Genomic DNA, 24,600 nt, shown 5'->3' with positions numbered 1-24,600 from the left:
CTTATGAGATAATATAATGCTACCTTCATTTGTCTCTCATTAATGGATAGGTTATTTGACCACATCGTGTCTCTGTCACTAGGACTAAATAAGTAGGCATATTCAAGTATTTCAGAAATCCTAACTCCTGGGCTATTTTAGGTTGTTAGAATAGGATATAAGTCGCTTTCTCCATACCTCTAGTGGTTGAGCAAAAGAAATCTAGAAAGCACTATATCCTGTATCAGGACAGAGAAAGAAACATAACTCTGGGTACTAGAAAAAAGGGGAGACTCCAAGATGAAGAGAAATGATATAAAGACTACTAATGCTAGTGGACTGGTAATAACCTTGTAGGAATGGATGTCCATACATTTCCAAAGCTAGGTTATTGCACAAGGGACTCAGTTTTATCTATCTGCATCGCAAACCTAACTCGTGATCTAGAAGTACTCTTACCTCCATTTCATGATAGACTTACATTCACAAGCAGATTCCTGGCTGTGGTTGTTTTGAGGCTAGAATAACAACAGGTTGAGTTGCTTCCTCCAGGATAAAAAGTAATTAATATTAGGAAGGATGAGTGTAGGTGATGGGCAGAGTGGAAACTTTAGTAATAAAAGAAAAAAGAGTAACATTCTACAGCAGTTTTCAACTGGAATGAGGCAAAACAGAGTATCAGTAGAAGATTGGGGCTGTGGAATTAAAACTAAATATAGAAAATTTGGAATCTGCTCTATATAGAAATCCCATGGTTGCTGTTACTGATAGGAGGGTAAAGAAAAATGAACTCTTTCTCCCAGAGTGAGAGAAGCCGGTCAAGGGGAAGTGGAAATGCCCATGCATATCACTACCCTCGAAGTCTACTGACTGTCACTCTGCCCCCTGCAGTATATCCTTCAAAACTACAAATAGAAAGAAAGAAAGAAAGAAAGAAAGAAAGAAAGAAAGAAAGAAAGAAAGAAAGAAAGAAAGAAAGAAAGAAAAGAAAAGAAAAGAAACAGCCAGAGCTGAATTCTGCAACAGAAATACAGTGTGTACTTACGTAACAAAGGAAGTTGACAGTGTGATAAAGAAAACACAGAACAAAACACAATAAACAAGAACAATGACAAGGAATCCAAAAGCACTTACAAAGGTGATCTGATTCAGTCCTATCTCTGATTATAGGAACAATACAACGGTGAGCATACGGGTGTGTACAGTGTCGCATGCATTTGCAGAGTCCTTGTGTAAACGCACGGAAAGGCAAGGACTGGATTTAATAAACCAGCTGTCTCATCCCCACTGCCATGTGAATCTGCCTTACCAAACGTTCGTGTGGATGCAGGCTACAGTAGCTGCTAGACTGTGGAATATGGGAAGAATTGCCCAGCATCCCTCCGTAGCCAGGCTGATTCATCCCACTGGAGGAGCTCCAAGGGTCACTGCTGTGATGGCCATCTGTAAAGGACAAAGAAAACGGTGGCTTTTCTGAGGCGTTCAGCCTTGCTTAACAGAATAGAGGTTTTTCATATACTTGCAAATGGCTGTCTCTTGTGCATTCATCTTTGTGTCAGTTAGCTGGTTACATCAGAAAGAAAGTCATCGTTATTTTTCCCCAAATGACTGACTCTATATTGCTAAACAAACATAAATACTAAATATAGTAAAGTGTTCTTAGTAAAAAGCCAACTGTAAAAGAAAAACATTTCTACATGGAATTATGTTAAGACAGCAGGGCACCTAATGCTAAAGGAAACATTTCTTAGAACTATTCTGATGCTACTTTCTATGAAAATTAACCAAAAAGTTAAAATGTTTTTAAATTTTGGGGTCAAAAAATACTTGAGACATTACACAGTTGGCATGCCTACAAGTTTAAAAAGTATATAAAGAAATAAGTAATAATGAAAAAGAACATCTCATATTTAAGACTGAATTTCATTTTTGTACCATATACAGTAGATGGAATTAAAGTTGCAATTACATTATGACATATAGGAAAGAGAAATCTTGAATATATCATTCTGAGTTTTTGTTCCCTTTAAAAACATTTTTTTGGTATATAGATATATGGCTATCTTAAGCCTTCAGTGGCAATTCAAAGAGTACACATTATAAAGTGGATAATGTCTACAGTCAATTTCGGGAGTCTGGATTTTGTACAACTATCTAGGAGTTTAAAAGAGGTTTAAATGATCTTTTCACATCACGTTAATCTTCTTGGAATACCATATTAAAAACATTCCTGTAGGTTCTCTGGGTCTATTGGCCTAGAAGTTACTATGGGAGATGGGTTCTGTTTGCTTTAGGTTTCTCAAATTAGGGGGGAAGAACCATGTGACTGCTGGCTTTTCCAAGTTTTCCTTCTGTCACGTTTGACAAAAATCACTGGGTGCCAGATACATACCGTGCCACCAGGTAGGTGCTAACTATATGGCAGGCATTGCTTTGTGAAAATATAAGATTATTTTCACCAGCCTTTTATTTAATAAAGGTCTTTTGAAAATGTAGGCAATAGGCAAGTTAAATCTAACACTGTATCTCATGAGCCTTCTTTTTTTTCTGAGATTTTAAACTTAGAAGTTAGAATTCAGAAAACTGGAATAGTTTCAGGACAGAAAGGAATAATCCATAGATTTCTTAAGAACTATGCAAGCAAAATCAAGTCTGTGATCTTGGTAATTTAGGAATTGTAACTAGAAGATGGAAATTAAAGTTAAAAATAAGAGGCTGCACCGTAGTAGGTTTAAAATATGCCCCTGACAGTCTCTGAATATCTTTCCCCTAACCAGCATGTTTCTCCAAGACCTGCATTCCTGGGGCACCAGGCACCCCTCACTGAAGGAAGCCGATGCGTGATGGGGCCAAGTGCACTGCTCCTGGGATGGTAATGTGGAAAAATCAGACTTTCAAAAAGTTGTTATTCGTCTACTTTAGATTTAGCCCTGAGATTGAGGAAGTTTAGATGTCACACATGAAGTTCAGGACCACTAACTTTTCAAATAGATGGCATATATGACGAATAAATTGAAAATATATATCATTAAAAAGGACTCTTGAAACATTTTGACAACATGAGGCACTATATGGAAATACTCTTCGGATTTGTTAACACAGAACACTCAACCCAATGTAGACTCATAAAAATACGTATTTTACATAAATTATGCTTTTCACAGTAAATTAATATTTATCACATCCCATGATCTTGGCATAATGTTGTTTTGAAAGAATAGAATTAGACATGTGCAAATTAATTGTGCTCATCATAAATGTCAACTCAAAAAAATGTTTTGGCATTTTGAGTATTCATATGCAGAAAAGAAAATTTGTTTCCCATACCCTGCATGGTCTGCAGGGTGAAGAACCTATTGTTTTAAACTATCCCATCTCCTTTGCAGTGTGCAGTTTAAGCAAGCCACCTTTGTGAAGGCAGGCAGAAGAAATCTATCCTTCTGTCAATTTTCTCCATGAAAATCTGCTTTTAGTGACAAACCCTTGAGTTGATAATCTTTGTAAGCACCGTAGCACAACTAGCCACAAAAGAAGGTGCTGATGCCCATGTGGATATGGCTGCTTTTTATAGCTGAAGGGGAGAAGCCTTCTGTAATGGCACAGAACACACCCAAGTGACATGCCCTGGGGTGTTCCTATGAGAGTTACACCTAGGACAGGTCACAAAGATAAAAGGTCCCTGTGAACATGAGCTCCATTATGCATGGAACAAATTCTCTCTATTCCTGAGGGACCCATTCAATTCAATTTTATAGATTTTCCATGGAATTTTACAAGTGAGCTAATAACCTAAAAGAGCTAACACTCTGAAGGGAAAGAAAATAAATCTATTTTAATGAGAATGATTTTGAGTGTGTCCACTGTAATCTAAGCGAGACACCAGGCTGCTCCCCTGGCACCTGCAGCCCTAAGTAGGCTCCCCTTGCTGTGACATGGCCCTTCCTAGGGTAGCGCAAGTAAGGACATCTCATGGCACTTGCCAAAGACACACTCAAACAAGGCTTCCCCAGCCTGGCAGAAAGAGTTAAAGTTCTGCATACAGGGGATCTCGGTCAATTCCATACCTGAATTTCAGAGTATTACCTTGGTAACATGATCATTGCGTTCTGACAGTAAGTGTCACAGACACATCAGGAATGGAGCTTAGCTGCATCCTCCAAACTCTATTCTTACAGCAGCTGCTGTCATTTCAACCATCTTGGTCTTTTTTCAAGCAGTAGACAGGGGCAGTGCTCTCAATGGCAAGACTATAAACTCAGGGACCACACATCCACGGTAATTTAGTCAAAGACGCTGGCCAGTTAGAAAAATAAATATGTATTTTCAACCACAAAGCTATAATATTCTGCATTTGTCGGGGAAGAAAACTGGATGTTTTGCCCTACATCAATTAGCAAGCTGAATAAAGCTTTGGCTGTGATGAAATGATATTCCAGTTTTCAGATAGGTCACTTCATTGATCCAAATGAGATGCTTGTTCTTACCTATGAAACAATACGTGGCTAAAATTTTAATAGAAAGTTATTTATAATAACAAATTGTCCCCTGGTATGTTAAATCCAGGATGCTCAAAATATACACTGAGTCCAAACACTTCAAAACATATATGCACACTCTTCTTGAGGGTGAAGATGCTGAAATGATTAGTCATGGAAGACCATCCTCCAAGACATCGGTCTTAGTAAAGCAAACCAGCCTAAGGTTAACTCATTGTTGCTGCAGGGGCTTTCATTTAAAAAACAGGTGTTAGTAAGTTTTAAGTCGTTTATTCATTTGTAAGGAATGCATGACTGTCAGTATTCTCTACTTGTCTACTATTCCACTTCTTGGGTATCAGTTCAGTCACTTGCCTCATACATGGCATGACAAGACCCAGGAAGACACTTCGCAGTGATTTCTGGTTAGGAGAAGAGACAGCTTACCTTGCATGAAGAAGGAGCTAGGGAAAGTGCTGGCTGCTGGTTTCGAGGAAGGGTAGCCTGGCGAGTCCCTATTGTAGTCGGCAGTGCTTGCTGATGGAGCATAAACCTGAGGAAGGAGAGGCGATTTAGTTTGGCAGGCTGCACTGACCAAAGTGTTCAAGGTCCACAACGATATAAGAAGCAGGCACACAGTGCTAAATGTCTACCATTAAATGTCTACCATGTGCACTCGCAATCGATGAAAGCCTAGAAACACTTCTCCTTTCAGAAAAACAGAAGACAACCCGTTGCCCCCAAACACTCAGTACATTTGTGTGAATGGGAGACTGGGTGTGATATTTTCAAGTCACAGGCAAGAATATGTCTAGTTATAAATATGTTATATAATACCAATACGGTGATCGTGGGAGTTTAAATATCCTTTCTTTTTAAAAGCATAGGTGGCCCAAGAGTACATGAAAGGTAAAAACAGAAAGACATGCACAAGCTTCTCCCATTTTTAAAAATTTTAACTTTTCTATTGCAGCTGGCATTCAATATGTTATTAGTTTCAGGTGTACAGCATAGTGGTTAGACATTTATATAACTTACAAAGCTTCTCCCCTTTTACTCTACCTTTTAATTAAAATTTTCACTTGTGAGAGAGAGAAAGAGAAAACAAATACACTATTCAAACCAAAGAAAGTGACAAATATGTCTTGGAATATTATTCCTATAGTGCCAGCTTTTTGCAGAGATGCATGAACAAGGCCACTAAGAGCCAGGTCTACATAGACCACCAACGATCAGTGTGCAAAGAAGGGGGTAGCCCTCCTTTATAGCTCTTATTATATTTCTGTGTGCAGTTAACTTAAAAAGTGTGCCCAAATCCCAATTTGCTTACATTTGTTTACTAATACTCATGAGATCTGGGGAACTGGGTCTTTATAAAAATAACCAGTGTATTTTTCTCTTTAGATTTCCCTTAAAGACAACAGCATACTGGAAAGGCATAAATTCATAAGGTACAGTTTAACTGTAATTGATTTTCCCCTTGCCTTTTTTGCTAAATGTAATTTTTTAAATCCCCATTTTCGTTTTCTCCAGAAGTTCCTCTCTCCAGATGGTGGGGGACTGAGCACTGTCGTCCTCCTGAGGAATCGGATACCTTCCTCCTCCATTTTGAAGCAGCAGCGCTCACAGAATTGGCAGTGAGCCCATGTGAGACTCACAGGTCACAGTACAAGAAAGAGAAATTCACCAATAAAAAGGCAACGGCAGGGTTACCAGAAAAAGGAAATAAAATAACTCCCCCCCTTTTTTACAGCACACATCAAATAAACACCCTACGATAAATTATATAATTGCTCTCAGAACACCATGAATCACAAACTAAGTATTAATATAAGGTTTAGAATTTCACAAAGGATAGGTCCACAGAGACAGATGTGGAAAAATATGCATACACATACATACATCAAATAAATGCTACATATGCCCCACAGTGCCCTTGAAAATTGGGAGGTCTTGGAGATTGAACAAAACAAAAACAAACCAGAAAAACCCATGTGCAATTTAGAAAACAAGGATTTTTCCTGCATCATGGTGGGAGAGAAGCCCTATATTTCACAGGGTATATTTCATTTTCTTTTTAAGTGTTCTTCATATTTTAAATGTATAAATAGCTATTGGCTTCTATTTTCAAAGGCCTTACAATAAGGGGGGGAATTTTTTCAAATATATTTAAGGGACAAAAAATAAAACTTAAGCCAGGAATCCCCAAACAAATTAATACTCTCAGTTCTGCAAAGCAAAACCCAGCATTTTCTTGAGAACTATACAATTAACAGTTTCAAAATGCTCCTAAATGTATTCGGAGAAGGTCTTAAATGTAGGGTAAAAAGATAAAATAAAACATTACCTTCTAGAAAAGGGGGAAATTGGAAATTAGATCATCTCGTTCCAAGAGGAGTATGAGCATAATATGACTATAATATATCTATCTACAGGCCATTAGCCTGACAGCTATTTGGCCAGCCAGTGTTAATATATAGTACTACGTGTTATCACCAAATTTCAGAAATTAATATATTTACTGTAAAACTGAAAATAAACTCTAACTCATTACTAAACCATATTTTAAAATAATGGAAATAACTCACTTTAAGATAATAGTTGAGTTTTAATTATATATTTCACTACATTATCCTTAAACATGTACTAGTATATTATTATATCAACAGCATTTGTTTGCTCCTAAGAAGGTTAATTTTTCCCTCCTAATTTGTATGGAATTATTTGTTGTTTCTTTTGTGAAATAAGGTCAAAACTTCGGTAATTTTGTTCAAGTATAAGGAAGTTGCGTTGATTACCAACTATGATCAAGCTTAAAGATCTGTGGGTAAGATCATTTACTCCAAATTAATAAACACTACCTGCATGAAAAAGAATATCGATGTGATTAAAAAAGTTCTTAGGGCATCTTATACCATCCAATTTGTTTTTCTGGTGCTGTAGCCAAATGATGACTCTTTAGACAAGACAGAAATCTTTGTTAACAAGAAATGACCATTGTTTAATGGCTTAAAAAAAGGGAAATTTCTGCATCTTTTATAAATTTTCTTTACATCATAATGTAAAGATCAGGTATAATGTCATTTACAAACTTCATCCTTGTCACTGCAAAAATTATAAGTGCTCTATCTATTTGTTTACACAAATAAATATCACAAAGAACGTATACTTTTAAAAGAAGAAGAAATAAAAATTACTTATTTTAACTATAAGAAAATTCAATCAAGAAATGATCAAAGCAGCTGCTAACAATATGTGACTTGATCAAGCTGCACCGCTATCAACTGCTCTTTATTTTCCACTCTTTAAAGGTTACTTTCTTTAAAAATAGAGACGGAGGTATCAGATAATATCGGTGAAAACAGAGTGGTCATTATGTTTATACTACAGTTATCCTTCATGTTTTCATCTTTAACAACCTAGATGATCAGTGAGCTGCTTCATTATTTTTAGTTTAGTCAAATATTTTGCCAATTTCTCAACCAAAAGGCTTCAGAGGACAGGTTTCAATAAGGTGTTCAATAGAGATACTAAATTCAATAAGAAAAACTCATGTCATTTAATTTTAATTATTACTATTCTACGCAAATAGAAAAATGATGGACACATTTGTTAAATAATATAACTTTTTACTTAACAAAACAATAACAAACATCAAATAGTTGGAATCGTTTTTAATGACTAACACCAGAAAATCAGTACAATGAAAAATAGAATTAAAATCCCAAACTCTAGTTCAATGTACTGAAGTGACTCTCCACCAGCGAAACATGAGGAAAGTCTAAGGGAAACAAAAATCTACATTTAGTTTTTCTCTGATATGGTAGCTTAGATCAAGGTGACTTTTGGCATTCCGATTCTTCCCATAAGAGTGACTGAAGAAGTGAAAAATTTTTGTTGCAAAATTGGGAATGGGGAGACTTGGCCATAGCTTATAGGCGACAGCCTTTTAAAGAACAATTTGTTGAATAAAAGCTTCATGGAACACTAATAGCAGAGTATAGTTAATATTCAAAGTAAACACTACATCTTTTCCTTACAATCCTGAATTTAAATCAAAACCATGAATATAAAAATTCTGAGTTTAACAAAGCTCTCTAGATAAGATTAAACCCTGAACTGATAAAAACAACGAATGTTTTCATATTTACTTTTTGTTGCACCCGTAGAAGTATTACTATTGTACATTAGCTGTCCCATCCAATGGTCCTGATTATCCTTTGTGCAGCCATCAAAGAAACAATAATATGACACCTGCTTTTAAACTAGAACCTCTGCCTATTAGAAAAGAAGAAAACTAAGCAAAAAATAAAAAAAAAATGAAGGGAGTAGCAGCTCCTACTTTTTATAAATTGAAATTTATAATTATCAATACAAGGCTTATTTGGCCATAGTTTGTAGAAATATTATTGTGGGGTCTCATAATTACCTTTAAGAAAATAAGATATGATATGGTATATTCAGAGTGAAACTAGAATATGTTCATGATATTTGCCTCCTGAAATGTGAAGCTAAAATGAGGAGATCAAGTAAAGTGGCTACAGCTCATGTATAATGGGTGATAGTGAATTACACAGTACACCTTTAACATTCCTTAACATTACTACCCCTTTGAGATTCTGCACATATCTGAACATATGATTTCCAAAGAGAACATATAATTTCCAAAGTTCAGAGTAACTAAGACAGTGTGATCAAAACTTTCAGACCCTTAAAAAGTGGCTATATGCTCCACAGTGAATAGAAAAGAGTAAAGCAGAATTATGCCTCAGACTCCCAAGTGCCAGCGAGGCTCGCTTAGCAGCTCAGACCGTGGGAGATTTCACAAATATTCTGAAGTGTGGCAGTTAGACACTCAAATGCCAAGAGTTTGTAGTGTGTGCCTGATGTTTTCGGACCAGGGCATAAGCTTTGAAGTTTCCTAGCATCTAATGGGGAAAAGTTCTTAGATGATCAGCTCACACTACTCAGGCAACTAACTGGATTGGACCCTCAACTCTTACAATATTGTTTGAAGGACGTGGGTCACAATAAGAGAAAAGAACGGCCCAGGGGCGGTGATCCCTCCAGTGTAGAAGATGTAAATGGACACTGTAATTGGTCTATGTGACCAAGTTAAAGATACTAGTATATTGCTAGCTGATCCATAAAGCGAGGGGAAGATGTACTTAAAAGAGACAGTTTCTCGGTAACACAGAAACAGGTTTAGTAGGATAGGAGAAATTACCTAACTCTGGAACCAGGTCAACTCTTTTCAAATTCCAGCTTTCCCAATTAGTTGTGAGGACAAAACAAAGCAATTTATCGCTCAGAGCCTCAAGTTTCCTTTGTCAAATGAGGCTATCTTATTCTTATTGTGAGGATCAGAGACAGTATCTATTCAGCATTAGAACTAACATATTGTAGTCACTCCCTAAATGATAGTATTATTTATATCTTGTTGTAAGTGCTACTTATTGCTTATAGCTATTTTTAACATGTCTAGAATGGAGCTGTTCAATATAGTAGCCATTAGTACTATGTGGTTATTTGAATTAAGCTGAATTAAAATTAAATAAACTAACATAATTAGTCCCTCAGTTACAGTAGCCACATTTCAAATGCTCAGCTGCCACATATGGCTGTTGGCCATCACACTGTACATCACCAACACAGAACTTTCGACCATGGCAGCAAGTTTATTGGAACTACTGGTCAAGAGACATGCTTGTCTGTGAAGAGACCTACTGGGCATGCACATCACCCTCCATTACAGCATCTACTTGCAACAATGCCAGCTAGTTTAAGACCTCCTGTTCCCTTTAGGCTACAAAAGCAAGAACTTTTCTGGTGGACTAGAGAGAGAGGCAAATTTCTACGTACCTATCCCTAGTACCTAGTATATAACTGGTGTGTAATAAATGTTGGCATTATTGAATGGCAGGACAATAAAGCTTGAACTGATTTTTAACACTTTCTGATCTTGTGTGTTCACAAAATTGGTAACTGATTCCCTCCATTCTACTCTTTCTTTGTTTTTATTACTTTTTCTTTTTAAATCTTTTTGTATCACTTCTTTACAGCTGTTCCTTTCTCCTTCCACCTGCTACCCACTGTCCTGCCTCTTGGAATGATATATTTAAAGCTCAAGTAAGTTCAACTTCATTTTACAAATGAGCAAAAAGAAGATGCTAAAGGAGTTACCCAGGGGCCTAGACAGTGCCCAGGCTCCCAATTTCTTGTCCAGTCCTCTTAAAACTCTCCTTTCAAAAGTCTTTTTTAGTTTTATAACTTAAGTATTCTAATGAACAGTAAAATGGCATGAAAGGTTGATAACAGGTTCAAGTAACAGTTGAAATATGTTCTTATATGGTTTAAAGACAAAATGAGTAACACTCAAGGGCTTATAATAGTAACGTAAGGCAGTATACAACCTAAGAGCACAAAACAGACAAACTACAGAAATAAAAATTATCACCTGATATATTCTCAGTATAGTTACCAAGTCAAGAAATATTTACTAGTGGAAAGTGATCCTACACTTCATTTCCAAGTGATGGTTAAAGGCTGGTTTGCATTATTATCACATAAATAGGAAATCTGTTTAGAGATAACACATAAATGTGTGCAGTATATTGACAGAGAGATATTTAATTATAAATGGGACATTTTGGGGTATAAGCTGTTGAAAAGCCTATACATTTAAATCAGTATAGGCTTTCATAGGAAGTAACCAAATAGTTTAAGTTTCCTAAAATAAATCTAGTAAGAAGAGTTTTGCTCCTCAAACTGTCTTTATTGCTAGTCTTATTTTTTTTCAGAATTATAAAAAATGTGTAAAATCTACCATTCATGTATATGATATTCATAGTTTATTTGTGCTAACAAATAATGACCTGTCTTCACTCTAACATATATTGCAAAAATATATGAAAGTGAATATGTATATAATCTCCATAAAATAAATTCCTCGAATATGTAATATATTTAGAATACAAGTTACTTTAAACATATATCCATATTTCCCATCACAAATATCACATGTAATTTTTCTACCCTTCTAAATATCAGTTGAGTTTGCATGATCTATTAATGAGTAAATTAAATCTGAAGCTAAATCCAATAAATGAATTAGAGCCAAGAGTTTTATCCTTCTCAGACACCAAATTTCCTTTTCTGTGTTAAGAAGAGTAAAATGGTAACAATTTCAATCCCCTTATTTGTTCATATATTTACTGATCAAATTATATAACTGAAAGATATAAAAAAAAAAAAAAAGACCCAAAAGAAAGCAACCGGGAGGAGAAGCAGGGACCTGAATGTTCCGCGACATCTGGAGTTGTGTAAGCACACATGATGGGCAGACTGGCCCCCCCCCGCCCCAGCCCCAGCCCACACAGGCTCAGTGGAGCTGCTGTAACAAAGTGAGCCGGACCCATTAAGTGTGTGCCTCCTGTGTTCATTATGGCCAGGCAGCTCTATCGTGTACTTCTTGTCTCCAATTAAAAAGGCAATGATATTCTTATGTGTGGTTTTTTCTTCTTAAATATAGCTAGCTGCGATGTATTTTTCAAAACTCTAAATCAAATTTCAAACTCTAAAAAAAAACCCCACAGGAGTCCATGTAGCCTTTGACATGTCTAGAAATTTACAAGGAAGACTAAAATCCTGCTTCAATTAAAAAAAAAAAAAAAAACTAAGGCAGAATCACTAATAATTGCATAACAATACTATAGGGATTTAAATCTACAGAGGCTCACTCAAACTATATCGCAGACCTAGAGCGTTTCATGATTTTTTAGTTGTTTTCACATATTATCCTACAACCATCTCAGTAATGTATGCAAGAAGTTAGCAATTAGGAACAAAGAAAAGAAGTAATTTATTATGGAATCACAGCTTAGCGCTCGCCAGATCTGGAAAAGGACCTAGTCCCAATGCCTGCCAGCCACAAGCGCTTGTCACAGTTGGCATGACAAAATGATGACAATGATAAAAATACTAACAGTTTACTTACGATATGCTAGACACTATTCCAGCGAAAGTGTGCATATAATCACTTTGTCTTTACACTAATCCTATTTATTATCAGATCAAATTCACAAATAAGGAATTTGAGGCACAGAGAAGTTACCTTGCTCAAAGTCATACAGCTAATTACATGGAAAAACTGGAATTCAAAATCATGTCTTTTGACCACCAGTCTAGCACACTTCCTCTTGCTAGCTAAGACTTCTTTCTTTTTAGGGTAATCATGGAGGCCTACCAGAACCCAGCTTTGTAGAGTCCTGGGTCCCCTACACTTCCTGGCCATTCTGCAAGTCCAGGGCCTGGGAACACTGTTCTCCCAGAAGAGGACTCTGGGTGACCCCAACCAGGAAAGCACGAAGGAACTTCCTGTGTCCTCCTGCAAGGAGGATCATCCATCTGCCTTCCAGACACAGAGCTGAGCAAAGATTCAGCAAGAATTAGTATTCCTATTAAAGGTACTAAAGACAGAGGGGTTAAGGAATCTGTTGAGCGGTGCACCTAGGTTTAGTGGTGAAATACAAAGACACTAAATTGGTAAAAGGTACCATATTATTTAAAGCATTCACGTGGAGTGTGAATATAGTCCTGTCTAACGTGTACTCGCCTCTGGCTACAAATACTTCTTTTTATTTTTACACCTGCGTTTCTTGTGCTCTTGGCTCTTCCTGAGCAGACACTGTATGTTTGCTATTACTTTCAACGTGGCGTATCCCAGGAATGTCCACTGCTAACATTTTGAGTACTTGGCCATGGCAGAGGATGCCTTCAGCTGATCAAATTACACCTGGCTAAAGAACTCTTAATTGCATAAAATGTGGTTCAGGTGAAACCTGACTTCTTCCTGGTTACATTCTTTTTGTTACTTATTCATGTGAGAATTGGCTTCCTCACCAGATTCAGTATTGGCACAGATAAAAGGCTGGATAATAAGCTCATCACCACTCTTTAATATATTCTAACACCCCAATTGCTTCCGAGCTTTTATTTATTAAATGTTCATCAGCAATTAAAGGTAATAGTAAGGAGAACATGACTTATTATTTCAATTAATTATTAACTCTAGTTATCTTAAGTCATAAACAGATGTAGTACAGTATTTATATCTTTATTTACAGCTACACATCAAATTCATGATTGTCCATTTTTCTAATGGATCATCTCCCATCTCAGTACTACTTCTGCCTCTTTGGCTACCAATTGTTTGCTTTTTTTTGGATAACAACTACTGCTTATTAGGAAGTGTTGGAACATAAAAACAGTGTTGGTTATACTGCCAATAAATAGCTCTGTGACCTTTGCAGGCATTTTTTTTTTTCATTAACTAATTGAGGGCAGCATGTCTTTCAGATGACAACACATTCTAAGATGTTATAATAAAAAGATTTAATTTTAGGTTTATTCCAGTGCTAATCATCACTATTTCTCATGTACTCTAGTCAATGCTTAAGAAGGCCGGGTAAGAGAGTCAATCAAAGAAACAATAAAGCTTAAAAACAGTGTGATGAAAAAATGTGCAGGTGCACTGTGTGTGTGTGTGTGTGTGTGTGTAGTACCTGGCAAAGCACAGGCTCAAGTAGTTCTAAGTGCACGTAAGAATGAATGAATAAACACATCACACACAAGATACACGTCAAGGTAAGAATAACATCACACTGGAGAAAGATAAACATTCATTGTGTCTGACAAAACAGATTCATTCTAGTGCTTTTCACTTCTCAATGTGTGTTAGGCTAAGCTTTCTTTGGAAGGTGAAGGCAATTATGAATAATAGTCCACACTGAAGATTTCCCAGAGTACATTCCCCACCCTTTTCTCTTTGAACCCAAGTCTAAAGGTTGATGCCTGAAGTCTAGTGCTAACATCCTTTACTGGATGTTAGTAGGTGTGTCTTTTACACAGGGATCTGAGCTCTAATAAGTTTGGACACCACTGAAATAAGTAAATTACTGCAGAACTTAATGTACATCACTATAAGGGGCAAAAGCTTGTATCCCCAGAAAAATTCCATGGTCACAAATGCGCTTGTCAACACATCTCCAATCATCCCCCATCTTGGGAAATAGAAATGCTGCTACAGTTAGCAGTTACTACACTTCCATGTGACGAAGTCTTAGATCTTTTCTCAATTATTAATTTTGAAGAATGAGAGGAAAAAGGAGAAAGCGGGAGGGTATGGTGAAGGCTTTATAAGAAGGGGAAGCAGAACCAAACAAAAATGCTGATTTCTTTAGAGTCTGACCATGTACTACTACCCTTAATGTGTCACTCCTAGCCCTCCAATCCTGAGTGTCTTCACTGCTGTGTTTGTATATACTCACCAGGGATGGCCAGAGAGCCATCGTCCCTAAGTATACGTTCCTCCCCAGGAAGCAAGAATGATTATGAAGAAAATTGTGTGAGATAAAAGCAGAGAGACACACTTTCAAGAGCAAAGACCCAAGCAAGAATGAAAAGATAGGGAGACAAGATTCTAACAGAGATCGACAAGACAAGAAGAATACTCAAAGAAACATTCACAAAAGGGAATACATACTTCATTGGATACCTTCTTTGGCCTCAAACTTAATTGTATACAAGGAAATTTGGTGAAATTCTCTGATTAATCATTATTAAAAGTTCCTACCTTTACAGTATTTTAAATTATAAAATCTGTCCGCATCCATTATCTTACTTAGTAATCAGTTCGAGAAAGATTATCCATCTAAAGCAGAGGTTCTCAACCTGTGGGTTGCAACCCCTTTGGCGGTCGAACAACCCTTTCACAGGGGTCACCTAAGACCATCCTGCATATCAGATATTTAGATTACGATTCATAACAGTAGCAACATTACAGTTATGAAGTAGCAATGAAAATAATTTTATGGTTGGGTCACAACATGAGGAACTGTATTTAAAGGGCCAGACGGTTGAGAACCACTGGTAAGGGATCAACTCTCTCACCCCTGTTCTACACTAGGAAAGAGAAGCTGAGGAGAGTAGGTGCCTTCCTTCCCCAGGGGTCACATGGCTCTAAGAGGGCAGCAGAGCAGGTCAGAACCCAGGTCTTTTCACCCGGAATCCCAGGTCAGAATTGTTAGCACCTGACCAGAATGCCCTTCAAGACCACCTAGGAATCTGGAGATCAAATTTCCATATTAGTAAATGAGACCTACCCATGCTAAGTATAGTTATGGATGAATTCTATGCTGTACTTTGAAGCATCCAACTTAATTCGGGGTGCTTCATACATATGCCTTCATCTTCTGCTTACCAAGAGGATTGTTATGAACAGTGAATTTCCAATCTGGTGAAGTTTTGAACAGGAACCCTGCCATGGTACACTGTAAAATTATTACCCATGCTCCCTTTCATAAAGCCAAAAGAAAGTACAAATTATCTTTCTTTGTCAAAACATATGGCTGTAACTACTTTCAACTAAAAACAAAAGCATGAAATAATTACCAAATGTATGACTCTGTGGCACAGATTGAAGTGAAAAAAAAAATATGCAAATTGTCAACATCTATACCCAATCAACCATTTCTCTATCTAATATCCATTCAAATACCTGCTCCTCCCCCATATCCAGGGCAAACTTTTAGGTGAAATCAGCCAGCAATATTTCACTGGCTTAACTCATAGCAGAGCTTCTAGCTAGCACAAGACCAGGTGCTTGGGTACATTTAAAAACAAATTAAGAGTCCAGAATTTTCATTACTGGCTAGTTGAGAGATTTCAGATGTATAACTAGCAACTAGAAAATGTCAGAAGAAACATTATGTATGTTTAGACAAAATAAATATAACTTTATGCAAAAGAAATAACCCAGTAGGATAGTTATTTTTTTAAAACCCTCTCAAAGGAGGTGAGAAAATAAAAAAGGGCAACAATATTCTAATAAAAATAGCTCATATCTTCAAGCACATTTAAAATATAATTATGTTGACTTTCTCTAATATTTAAATTTCAGACATTTTTTCACTTTAAAACTTCTTAATTTTAAAGATATACAGTTTAAAGATCTGCCACCTCTATTATTGTTCTGGAATAATAAGAGTGTAAGTAAATATGAACAACAGTAATTTCTTTAACAATAAAAATTACAATAAGAATGTAACTTATTTCCAAGAAATGAAATCTCTGATAACTAAATTACTTTGTTCAAGAATTCTGAATGTCTAAAATAGAAATGAAAAAATCCAGATGATTGCTTAACATTAAGATAAGTGGAGCAGCTTAAATTCTTAATGTTGATGAAATTAATGAGAAAATGTTTTTACACGAAAAGAAATACAGAAGTTTTACATAATAAAAGGCACAGAATTGATGCCTTTTACCCCTTGAAAACTAGTATGAAGTGAGAACTTAACAGAAATATACAGAAAGGTTAAAAAGGAGGAGGAGATGTTTTCTTTTTTCTGGTGGAGAAACATCCATTAAATATATGGGTGGGGCAAAGTAGGTTTACAGTTGTGAGTATACAAAACACAGTGTATTCTTGCATTATTACTTATTAATTACTAGAAGCCCAATGCATGAAATTCATGCAAGGGACTCGGCCCTCGCAGCCCAGGCTTTGTCCAGAAGGTTGTCCAAAGGACATCCAGAAGGTCGTTTGGCTGTCCGGTCTAATTAGCATATTATGCTTTTATTATTATAGATTGCATTTATTTTTTTGTTATCACTGTAAACCTACTTTTGCTCATGCCTGTATATAATTCTTTGATTACATAGTGAGGGCACATTAGGTTGTCTGCCTAGAACATTTTAATCTCCAAGTAGATCTGGGCTTTTCTCCAAATCCGCGATAGATAGATAGATAGATAGGTAGATAGATAGATAGATAGATAGATAGATGGATAGATAGATAGATAAGTGTATAGTGTGTATGTGCATATTTGTGTGTATGATAAAATTAAAGGTTTATAAAACATGGCAGCAGGGAGATGGGAAGGACCTGTTTAACGTGTTTGGGGTTACCTTTATGAGTGATAAAAATGTTTTGGAACCAGACAGATGTGGTGGTTGCTCAACATTGTGAATGTACCAAATACCACTGAATCGTTAACTTTAAAAAGGATTTTTTATGTTATGTAAATTTCACCTCAATTAAAACAAAACAGTGTAGCAGGCCTATAATTTATCTGTTGTCCTTCACTCAAAAAAATATTAGTGAGGACCCATCTGTAGGGACATGGTATTCCAGGCGCAGAGAGCACCAAGGATGGCCATATTTGCCAGGCAGTAAACCCTGTCACCAGTTGCCAGATGGAAAATTTAGGTAAGTAATGGAGCCATTATTAGGTGATGAGGTTGCTTTTCCATTGAAATAAAAATGTTCTCACTGAAGTCACTCATGATCTCTTTGTTAGCAAATTCAATGTTCTTCATTCTAGTAAGTAAATGAACTTATGACTCTCCCTCACTGTCAGAACTGTCTAAAGCAGCGGTCCTCAACCTGTGGGTCGCGACCCCTTTGGAGGTCAAACGACCCTTTCACAGGGGTCACCTAAGACCATCGGAGAACACATATATAATTACATATTGTTTTTGTGATTAATCACTATGCTTTAATTATGTTCAATTTGTAACAATGAAAATACATCCTGCATATCAGATATTTACATTACGATTCATAACAGTAGCAAAATTACAGTTATGAAGTAGCAACAAAAATAATTTTATGGTTGGGAGGTCACCACAACATGAGGAGCTGTATTAAAGGGTCGCGGCATTAGGAAGGTTGAGAACCACTGGTCTAAAGTGACACTGTCTCACTGTCTTAGGTAAGATAACCAGCTACAGAAATGGTCTCTAATGTGCCCTAAGGAGCAGGAGACCATCTTTCTTTCTTTCTTTTTTAAAAAAAAAAATTTTTATTGATTTTTTACAGAGAGGAAGGGAGAGGGATAGAGAGTAAGAAACATTGATGGGAGAGAAACCTCAATCAGCTGCCTCCTGCACACCCCCTACTGGGGATGTGCCCGCAACCAAGGTACATGCCCTTGACCAGAATTGAACCTGGGACCCTGCAGTCCACAGGCCAATGCTTTATCCACTGAGCCAAACTGATCAGGGCAGGAAACCATCTTTCATGTTGTAACTGTCATTTGGAAAATACATATTGTAACTTCTGCCACTACACAGACATTTGGTGCAAATAAAACAAGACTCTGCACTGAGAAAACACTTTGAAGAAGCATGGACCTCGTTTCTCATTTGTACAGCATGTTCAGCACCCTGGTCAGAATTAAAATATATTTGGATGACGATGAGTCTGTTTTCTTCTTTAACAGAAAACTTCTCGAAATGTGGACAACTTATTTAGCTCCCTTCTCCAACAAGTACAAACAGCAATGTGTACTAGTGGTAAAATATAAACAGGATTATGGATCAAAATTTTTTTGGAAAAGATGGAGCTCAAAAAGTTTTAATTGAACATATTTAATATTCCAAGCTTTCCCAACACTATACTTTAGAAATCTGTACCTTCTATAAATTACACAAGTTTTATTTCCCATAAAATACTATAGGCTCCTTAGGGCAGAGGGTGTGACTTAGAGTACACTCAATGCAATTATCTTGCCGACAACAAGTGTCCAAAAAACATTTATTAAATCAACAAGGGAAACAGCCAAAGTGAAAGAGGATCAATGCTTTCCTTCCGTCACACAGTTTACACAGCAGATTTTTTAGTATTGAAATGCCTTACAGACTGCAGTTTAAGCCATCTTTGTTGAGAAAAACTACCCACAGAATCATAAATGCTGAGGTATTACACATGAGCATGAGTCTGATTATCAGGGAAAAGATGTCATGTGGAGATAACACAGATGTAAAAGATACCATGCTAAAATTCCACAGATGTCCAGCACTGGATGTGCAAAATTTCTCAAGGAACTCATCCATATAGAATTTATGAGCATTTCTGACTTGCTATCTTTGTGATATCTGTTCCTTCGTTTCTGTGTCCAGATTTTAAAAATAAAGATTGCCTGAAATTATGACAGTCAGCCTGTGACTTAAATTTTCCAAAAAAGATCGAAAAATTTAAACAGAAGTCATAGGCAGGTTAAAAACACACATTATACTTCATGATGTTTTCTACTATTTCCACTTGATGGGTACTCAAAAACAGACTGGACTGTGATGAGGAGGCATAACACAGAATACAGAACTCCAGCTGCACTCACCACTTAAAAAACCCTCCCTTTGCATCTGCCATCTAATTCCTTCTTTTCTTTCCAGGGTCTGTTCAGGTCTCACTAAACCTGATTGGTCTGTACAGCTCGTTTTGCCCTTTGCATGTCTCCTAACTTGTGTTACTGCCTTCTGTTTTATATTTATGGTCTACTTTCCCAAATATGTTCCAGTTCCCTCAGGGGGTGTCTTATTCTCTCCATCACTCTCTCTGTCTGGTAGATAAGATGCTTGATGCTCATTTTCTAGTGATGATGATAATGATGACAATGATGATGGAAAAGCATCTTGCTGTGCCCTTTCTCCACTTCTTTACTTTCCTTCCACATCCACTACTCCAGTGAAACTGCTCAAGAGTTCCTGGATACTGCAGCCAAACGTCACTTTTATCTCTCAGTAACATCTGACACTGTTGACTACTTCCTCCTTCTAGTCAGATCTTCTTTCCTTGGCTTCTGTGACTATGTCTTCCTGATGTTCCTCATATCCCTCTGGACTTTTAAATTCAATTATCTCTTGGGCATACCCATTTGAAGGGCTCCTCATTACATTCACGATAAAATCTAAACTCCTTAATTGGGTGCACAAGGCACTTTATGATCTAGCCACTGTTTATCTTTTCAGTCCTCTCTTACTATTATCCTTATGCACTATGATCTCTAGCCATTCTGAACTACTTCTTTATAATGGGACATGCCATTCTCTTCCTTGACCCAGTTATTATCCTTGCATTTGTCTGCTTAATTTCCATTCATCCTTAGACCTCACTTCCTCTAAGACAACTGGGAGACAGGTGCCCCTCCTGTGTCTACCTTTAGCGGCCGTACTCCCCAGCGGGTGCATTATCGACTAAATGTAGCAGCCAACTCCGTGTCTGTCTTGTTCTGAGCTAGATTCCAGCACCTGACTCTTGCACACATTCAAGCTTGTCTCTATTTGAGTAAAGGAGTTAGGAAAAGCAAAGCACATTAAAATGTCTTTAAAATAACCATAATAACTCCGCCCCAAATAGGAAAGGTGAAATCTACAACTTCTCTACAACTTCAAACGGATAATCTCAGGTAATGGTGTTAGTCCGAAGAACCGATAGCAGATTCTGCCCAAGTGCAGGTCCATGACTTAGTTCAGTGGGAGAAGCCTCAGCTCTGTTTCTGGCCCCTAAATTCCCCTGCGCTCTGCTTCTGTACTGAAAGCCAGATGCCCAGAACAAGATATCAAGGAGAGAGGACTCCAGAGCTCTAAGTAGGCTGCGATTGTCCCAGGACTTAGAATCCCTAATATTAGCTCTCTGGGTGCAATGTGGGAAAGCAGACTTGCACTAGCTGCAAGGCCACAGAGCTCAGCAGTGACAAAGAGCAGGAGCTCTTAAGTCATGCTCTGGGCTTGGCAGTGCGTGGCTGGCCCCCACCTTAATGTCTAGAGAAGAAAGGCACCTTTCCTCTTGAGGTTTTCACCTGTGGTGGTTTATCCCTTTGATTAAATGGGCAGCATCAACTTCAGGGCCAGTTTCTTAATAATGCTTTTCTTCGGCTACATACACATTCCACCCACGAGGGCCATACTAATACTAGTATGGCTGCTTCTGAGGTGACAGGATCTGCGGTATTTTCTAATCTGATGTGAACCAACTGGGTGAGAAAATGCTAAGATCTGCATCTCCTTGAAATGTGATGCTATTTTTGAGTTCCTCATTGAAAAAATGTAAACTGCAAGTAATTAAGGGTGGGGGCGGCACGCAGGGGGCTGGTGTTGGGCACATGGTAAACCGATCTGACGTGGGGCTGGAGGCTAATATTAGGAATGGGTAAGCCACGCCGGGCTTTGTGTTTGTTCAACGTCTCATACTATTTTTCAAATGTCATGAGCTCAGCAAAACCCAAAACACATTTTCTCAGCATTTCTCTCTATTTTTTCGGCCCATATGCATTTCGAGACGAGTTCAATTCATATGTTTCTGATTTATTTACATGCAAGTCATCAGAATGTTGCTTTGTATGAACTATTTGATGTCCAGGAAGCCTGTTGAGCCCTCTTTCCTTTGAGGCGCCCCTGCCTCCCCCCCGTGCCCCTTAGGATCAGGAAGCCATGATTTGCAAATAGAAAAAAGAAAGAAAAAAAGAAAGGAAGGAGGGAAGGAAGGAAGGAAGGAAGGAAAGAAGGAAGGAAGGAAGGAAGGAAGGAAGGAAGGAAGGAAGGCTCATCAGAATCCCCAATATTTTTTCCTCAAAGATTCAAATGTTGTTCAGAAGGTAGATGGCGTAGTCTGAGTACAATTCTACAGCTGGCAGGCTGCATTTTCCTGCTCCTGACACTGCCCTTCTGGATGTTAGTAATGCCTTCCTTGTGGACATAAAAGCACGTATTTGCAGTGTATGAACAACAGCAGATCCTAAAGAGAGGCGATGAGCTCTTCAAAGATTAAGTGAATGGATTCTGTAACGTGGTATCTAGGAACTGGGGGGTCAGGGGGTGGGCAGTTAGCATCCAGAGACGAAAGTAGTCATCTTTCCAGGAGAGTCCTGAAATAGCGCCATTTCCCATCCCACTAGAAATTTTGCAGGCATTCTCTTTCCTCACTTTTTAAAAGTACCCTGGATTCAAGTGCGATCTGGTAGTTGTTTGCATACATTAAAAAAACCAGCATAACATAATTTCATAAATATTTCTCCACTTGTGAGTAACTACAAACTAAAAAAGAACACCAGCACTTTCCAGGACTTCAAGGACAGTGTTAGTTTGAGGATCCCTATATTCGTCCTTTTGACAAAGCAAATTTTCTTTCCTTTAAAGAGGATTAAGACACCACCTATTAAGCACATGTAGGGGACAGGACTTTTTTCCTTTTAGCATTGTTGGTGTCTATAAATTCAATAATTTAAAAGATCTGATAGACTGCTGTAATACTTTAGGAAGACCACATCAGGTTTTAATAATAGTGGATTTTTTAAAAGAAATTATATATAAAACAGGTTGACTCCATTGCAAGCTTCTCTAAATTTCAGTTCAAAACCAAATGGATGCTCAGCGGAAAGGACACATCTAGTATGGAACAGTACCTCATGCCTCTGTAGTGTGGGTCTAAAATGTAAACCCGCATTTCCCATCACTCTGTCCTCGGTGAAGGCACAGACCAGAAATGTTGGTTATTCTGAGCAGGGCCTAAAAGATTTCCACCTACACCACCTTTCAAGACTGAGATATCTCTCCCCTAAAACTCTTTTCCATTTTCCCACTTCAAATTAAGAATGGTGTCAGGGCTGAGAAGATTCAAAAATTCTTCTCCAATCAAATATCTCTCCAGCACAGCTGCTGTTAAGTGACCCAACATGTTCTGAGTCAGGGTAACAGCCCACACACTACATCATTTTGCTATGAGTTCCCAATACTATATATTTCAGTAAAGCAACATATATATATTTTTTAAAATCACCAAATTGGACTTCTCAATACATCACTCTTCGAAAGCAGCTAATATGGCACAGCAACAAATAGAAATGTTAAGTCTTAAGCTGTCAAAGTGAAGGGTGATTTAAGGTTATGATATGTCCATTAAATATCAAATAGCCACTATTAATACGTGTTACTAGAGCAAATCAATTAATCACAAGTTACTCTGTATTCAAACAGTTCAGAGGACATTTTATTAAATTGCCAGAAGATTACCAAATAGCAAAATATAAAATATAATCATTACCAAGAATGTAAAAAAACAAAAACAAGAAAAACAACAGCCACCAGTTAGCAAACCAATCTGTATATAATGAGGAGAAAGCTTGGGCAATGAAAAAAGTAGCCTTAGGCAAATATCTAGACAGAGTCAATAACCATTGTAAAATAAAAATATGGTCAGTTTTCACTACAGAGTCAATCATACAGACATATCTCTACAATTTAAGTCAACGATGACATGTTTTCCGTTTTTACTATCTTCCTATAGAGAATGTGAGGAAGTTGTCAAGTATTATGACTAGGTTTCAATAGCTGGCCTTTACAACTTATAACTGGTCTTGCATTTAAAAAACCTTTTTGGGGGACATAGTTTTGTTTTTTTTTATCCTGCTTTGTTGATTTTTCGGTTTAAAAGAAGGAAGATGTTAAGTAGAAACATTTACTCATCATTCACTCATCAGATACCACATTATCTTTAGAAACTATATAAGTTTCTAATTGTGAGTAATATTTTGAAATGCAATAGCTGAAGCGAAAAAGTCAGCCTCATGGGCTACCCATCTGTAGGACAGATTATAGGATGTGAATTTGAGAGCATTATAGAAAAATGTTACTTGGAAAGAAAACATTTTCATGGGTAGCACTAAAACTGTCTATAATGTTCTCCGTCCCCCCCTTTTGCCTCTCTGTTCCCCAATACTAGACCTTCCCTTGGCAAAGGCACAGATGCCATCGCTGTTGAGCAGCAGTAATGAGGAGCCTCTCCGTGGGTACCCCCCGCTGGCACAAATTCAGTGAGAGAGAAGTTGCCCGTGCTTGGGAGAGATGGTCTCCAACATGTCCCTTCGGAAGCACACACACAGACACACAGCCAATGCCCTTCCATTCCATGGCCTGAGGGGGACAGGAAGATGGAAGCGCTAAGCCTCCTGCCCCTCCGCAGCACAGGCTGAGACAAATCCAAAGAGGTGCCCTGGATGAAACACACACGCACAACTCTATCAATCTCTATTGCTGCCATTTTTCAGCGTCATTTCAATGTTTAACAACCTGAACTAATAGCCATTTTTAAACATGTCCGGAGCTTCTGGAGGGAACTCACTCCCGCCACCCATTTGTTTTTTAACTTTCGTATAATTCCGATCATCTTGATGGACTGACCTGCTCTGGGATTTTAATCGGGGGTGGACAATTTTTCTGTTTGTTTTAATTGAAGGTCCTTAATGTGGGCCACATGTTTCTGGCGGTGAGCTGGAAGTCCAGAGGAGGCAGGGGCAGGGAAGGCAAA

The 24,600-nt window shown here is 37.6% G+C and overlaps 1 protein-coding gene across 26 annotated transcripts in view; it reads right to left on the bottom strand.

Annotated features, from left to right (window-relative positions):
• Window positions 1–24,600, bottom strand: part of TCF4 (transcription factor 4) — a 335,849-nt gene that overhangs the window by 44,980 nt on the left and 266,269 nt on the right. For all 26 annotated transcript variants that reach the window (XM_015564424.1, XM_006764466.2, XM_006764465.2 and 23 more), the window contains 2 exons: window positions 4,902–5,007; window positions 1,289–1,422 (listed from right to left, as the gene is read on the bottom strand). In XM_015564424.1, the coding sequence (XP_015419910.1) occupies window positions 1,289–1,422; window positions 4,902–5,007 (240 nt within the window). The remainder of the gene's footprint in view (window positions 1–1,288; window positions 1,423–4,901; window positions 5,008–24,600) is intronic.

Source organism: Myotis davidii, unplaced genomic scaffold (genome assembly GCF_000327345.1).
Source record: "Myotis davidii unplaced genomic scaffold, ASM32734v1 scaffold38, whole genome shotgun sequence".
In the NCBI taxonomy this organism is placed as follows: Eukaryota; Metazoa; Chordata; class Mammalia; order Chiroptera; family Vespertilionidae; genus Myotis; species Myotis davidii.
The sequence above is the reverse complement of the archived record's forward strand: the minus strand, read 5'-3'. Positions and strand labels throughout refer to the sequence as shown.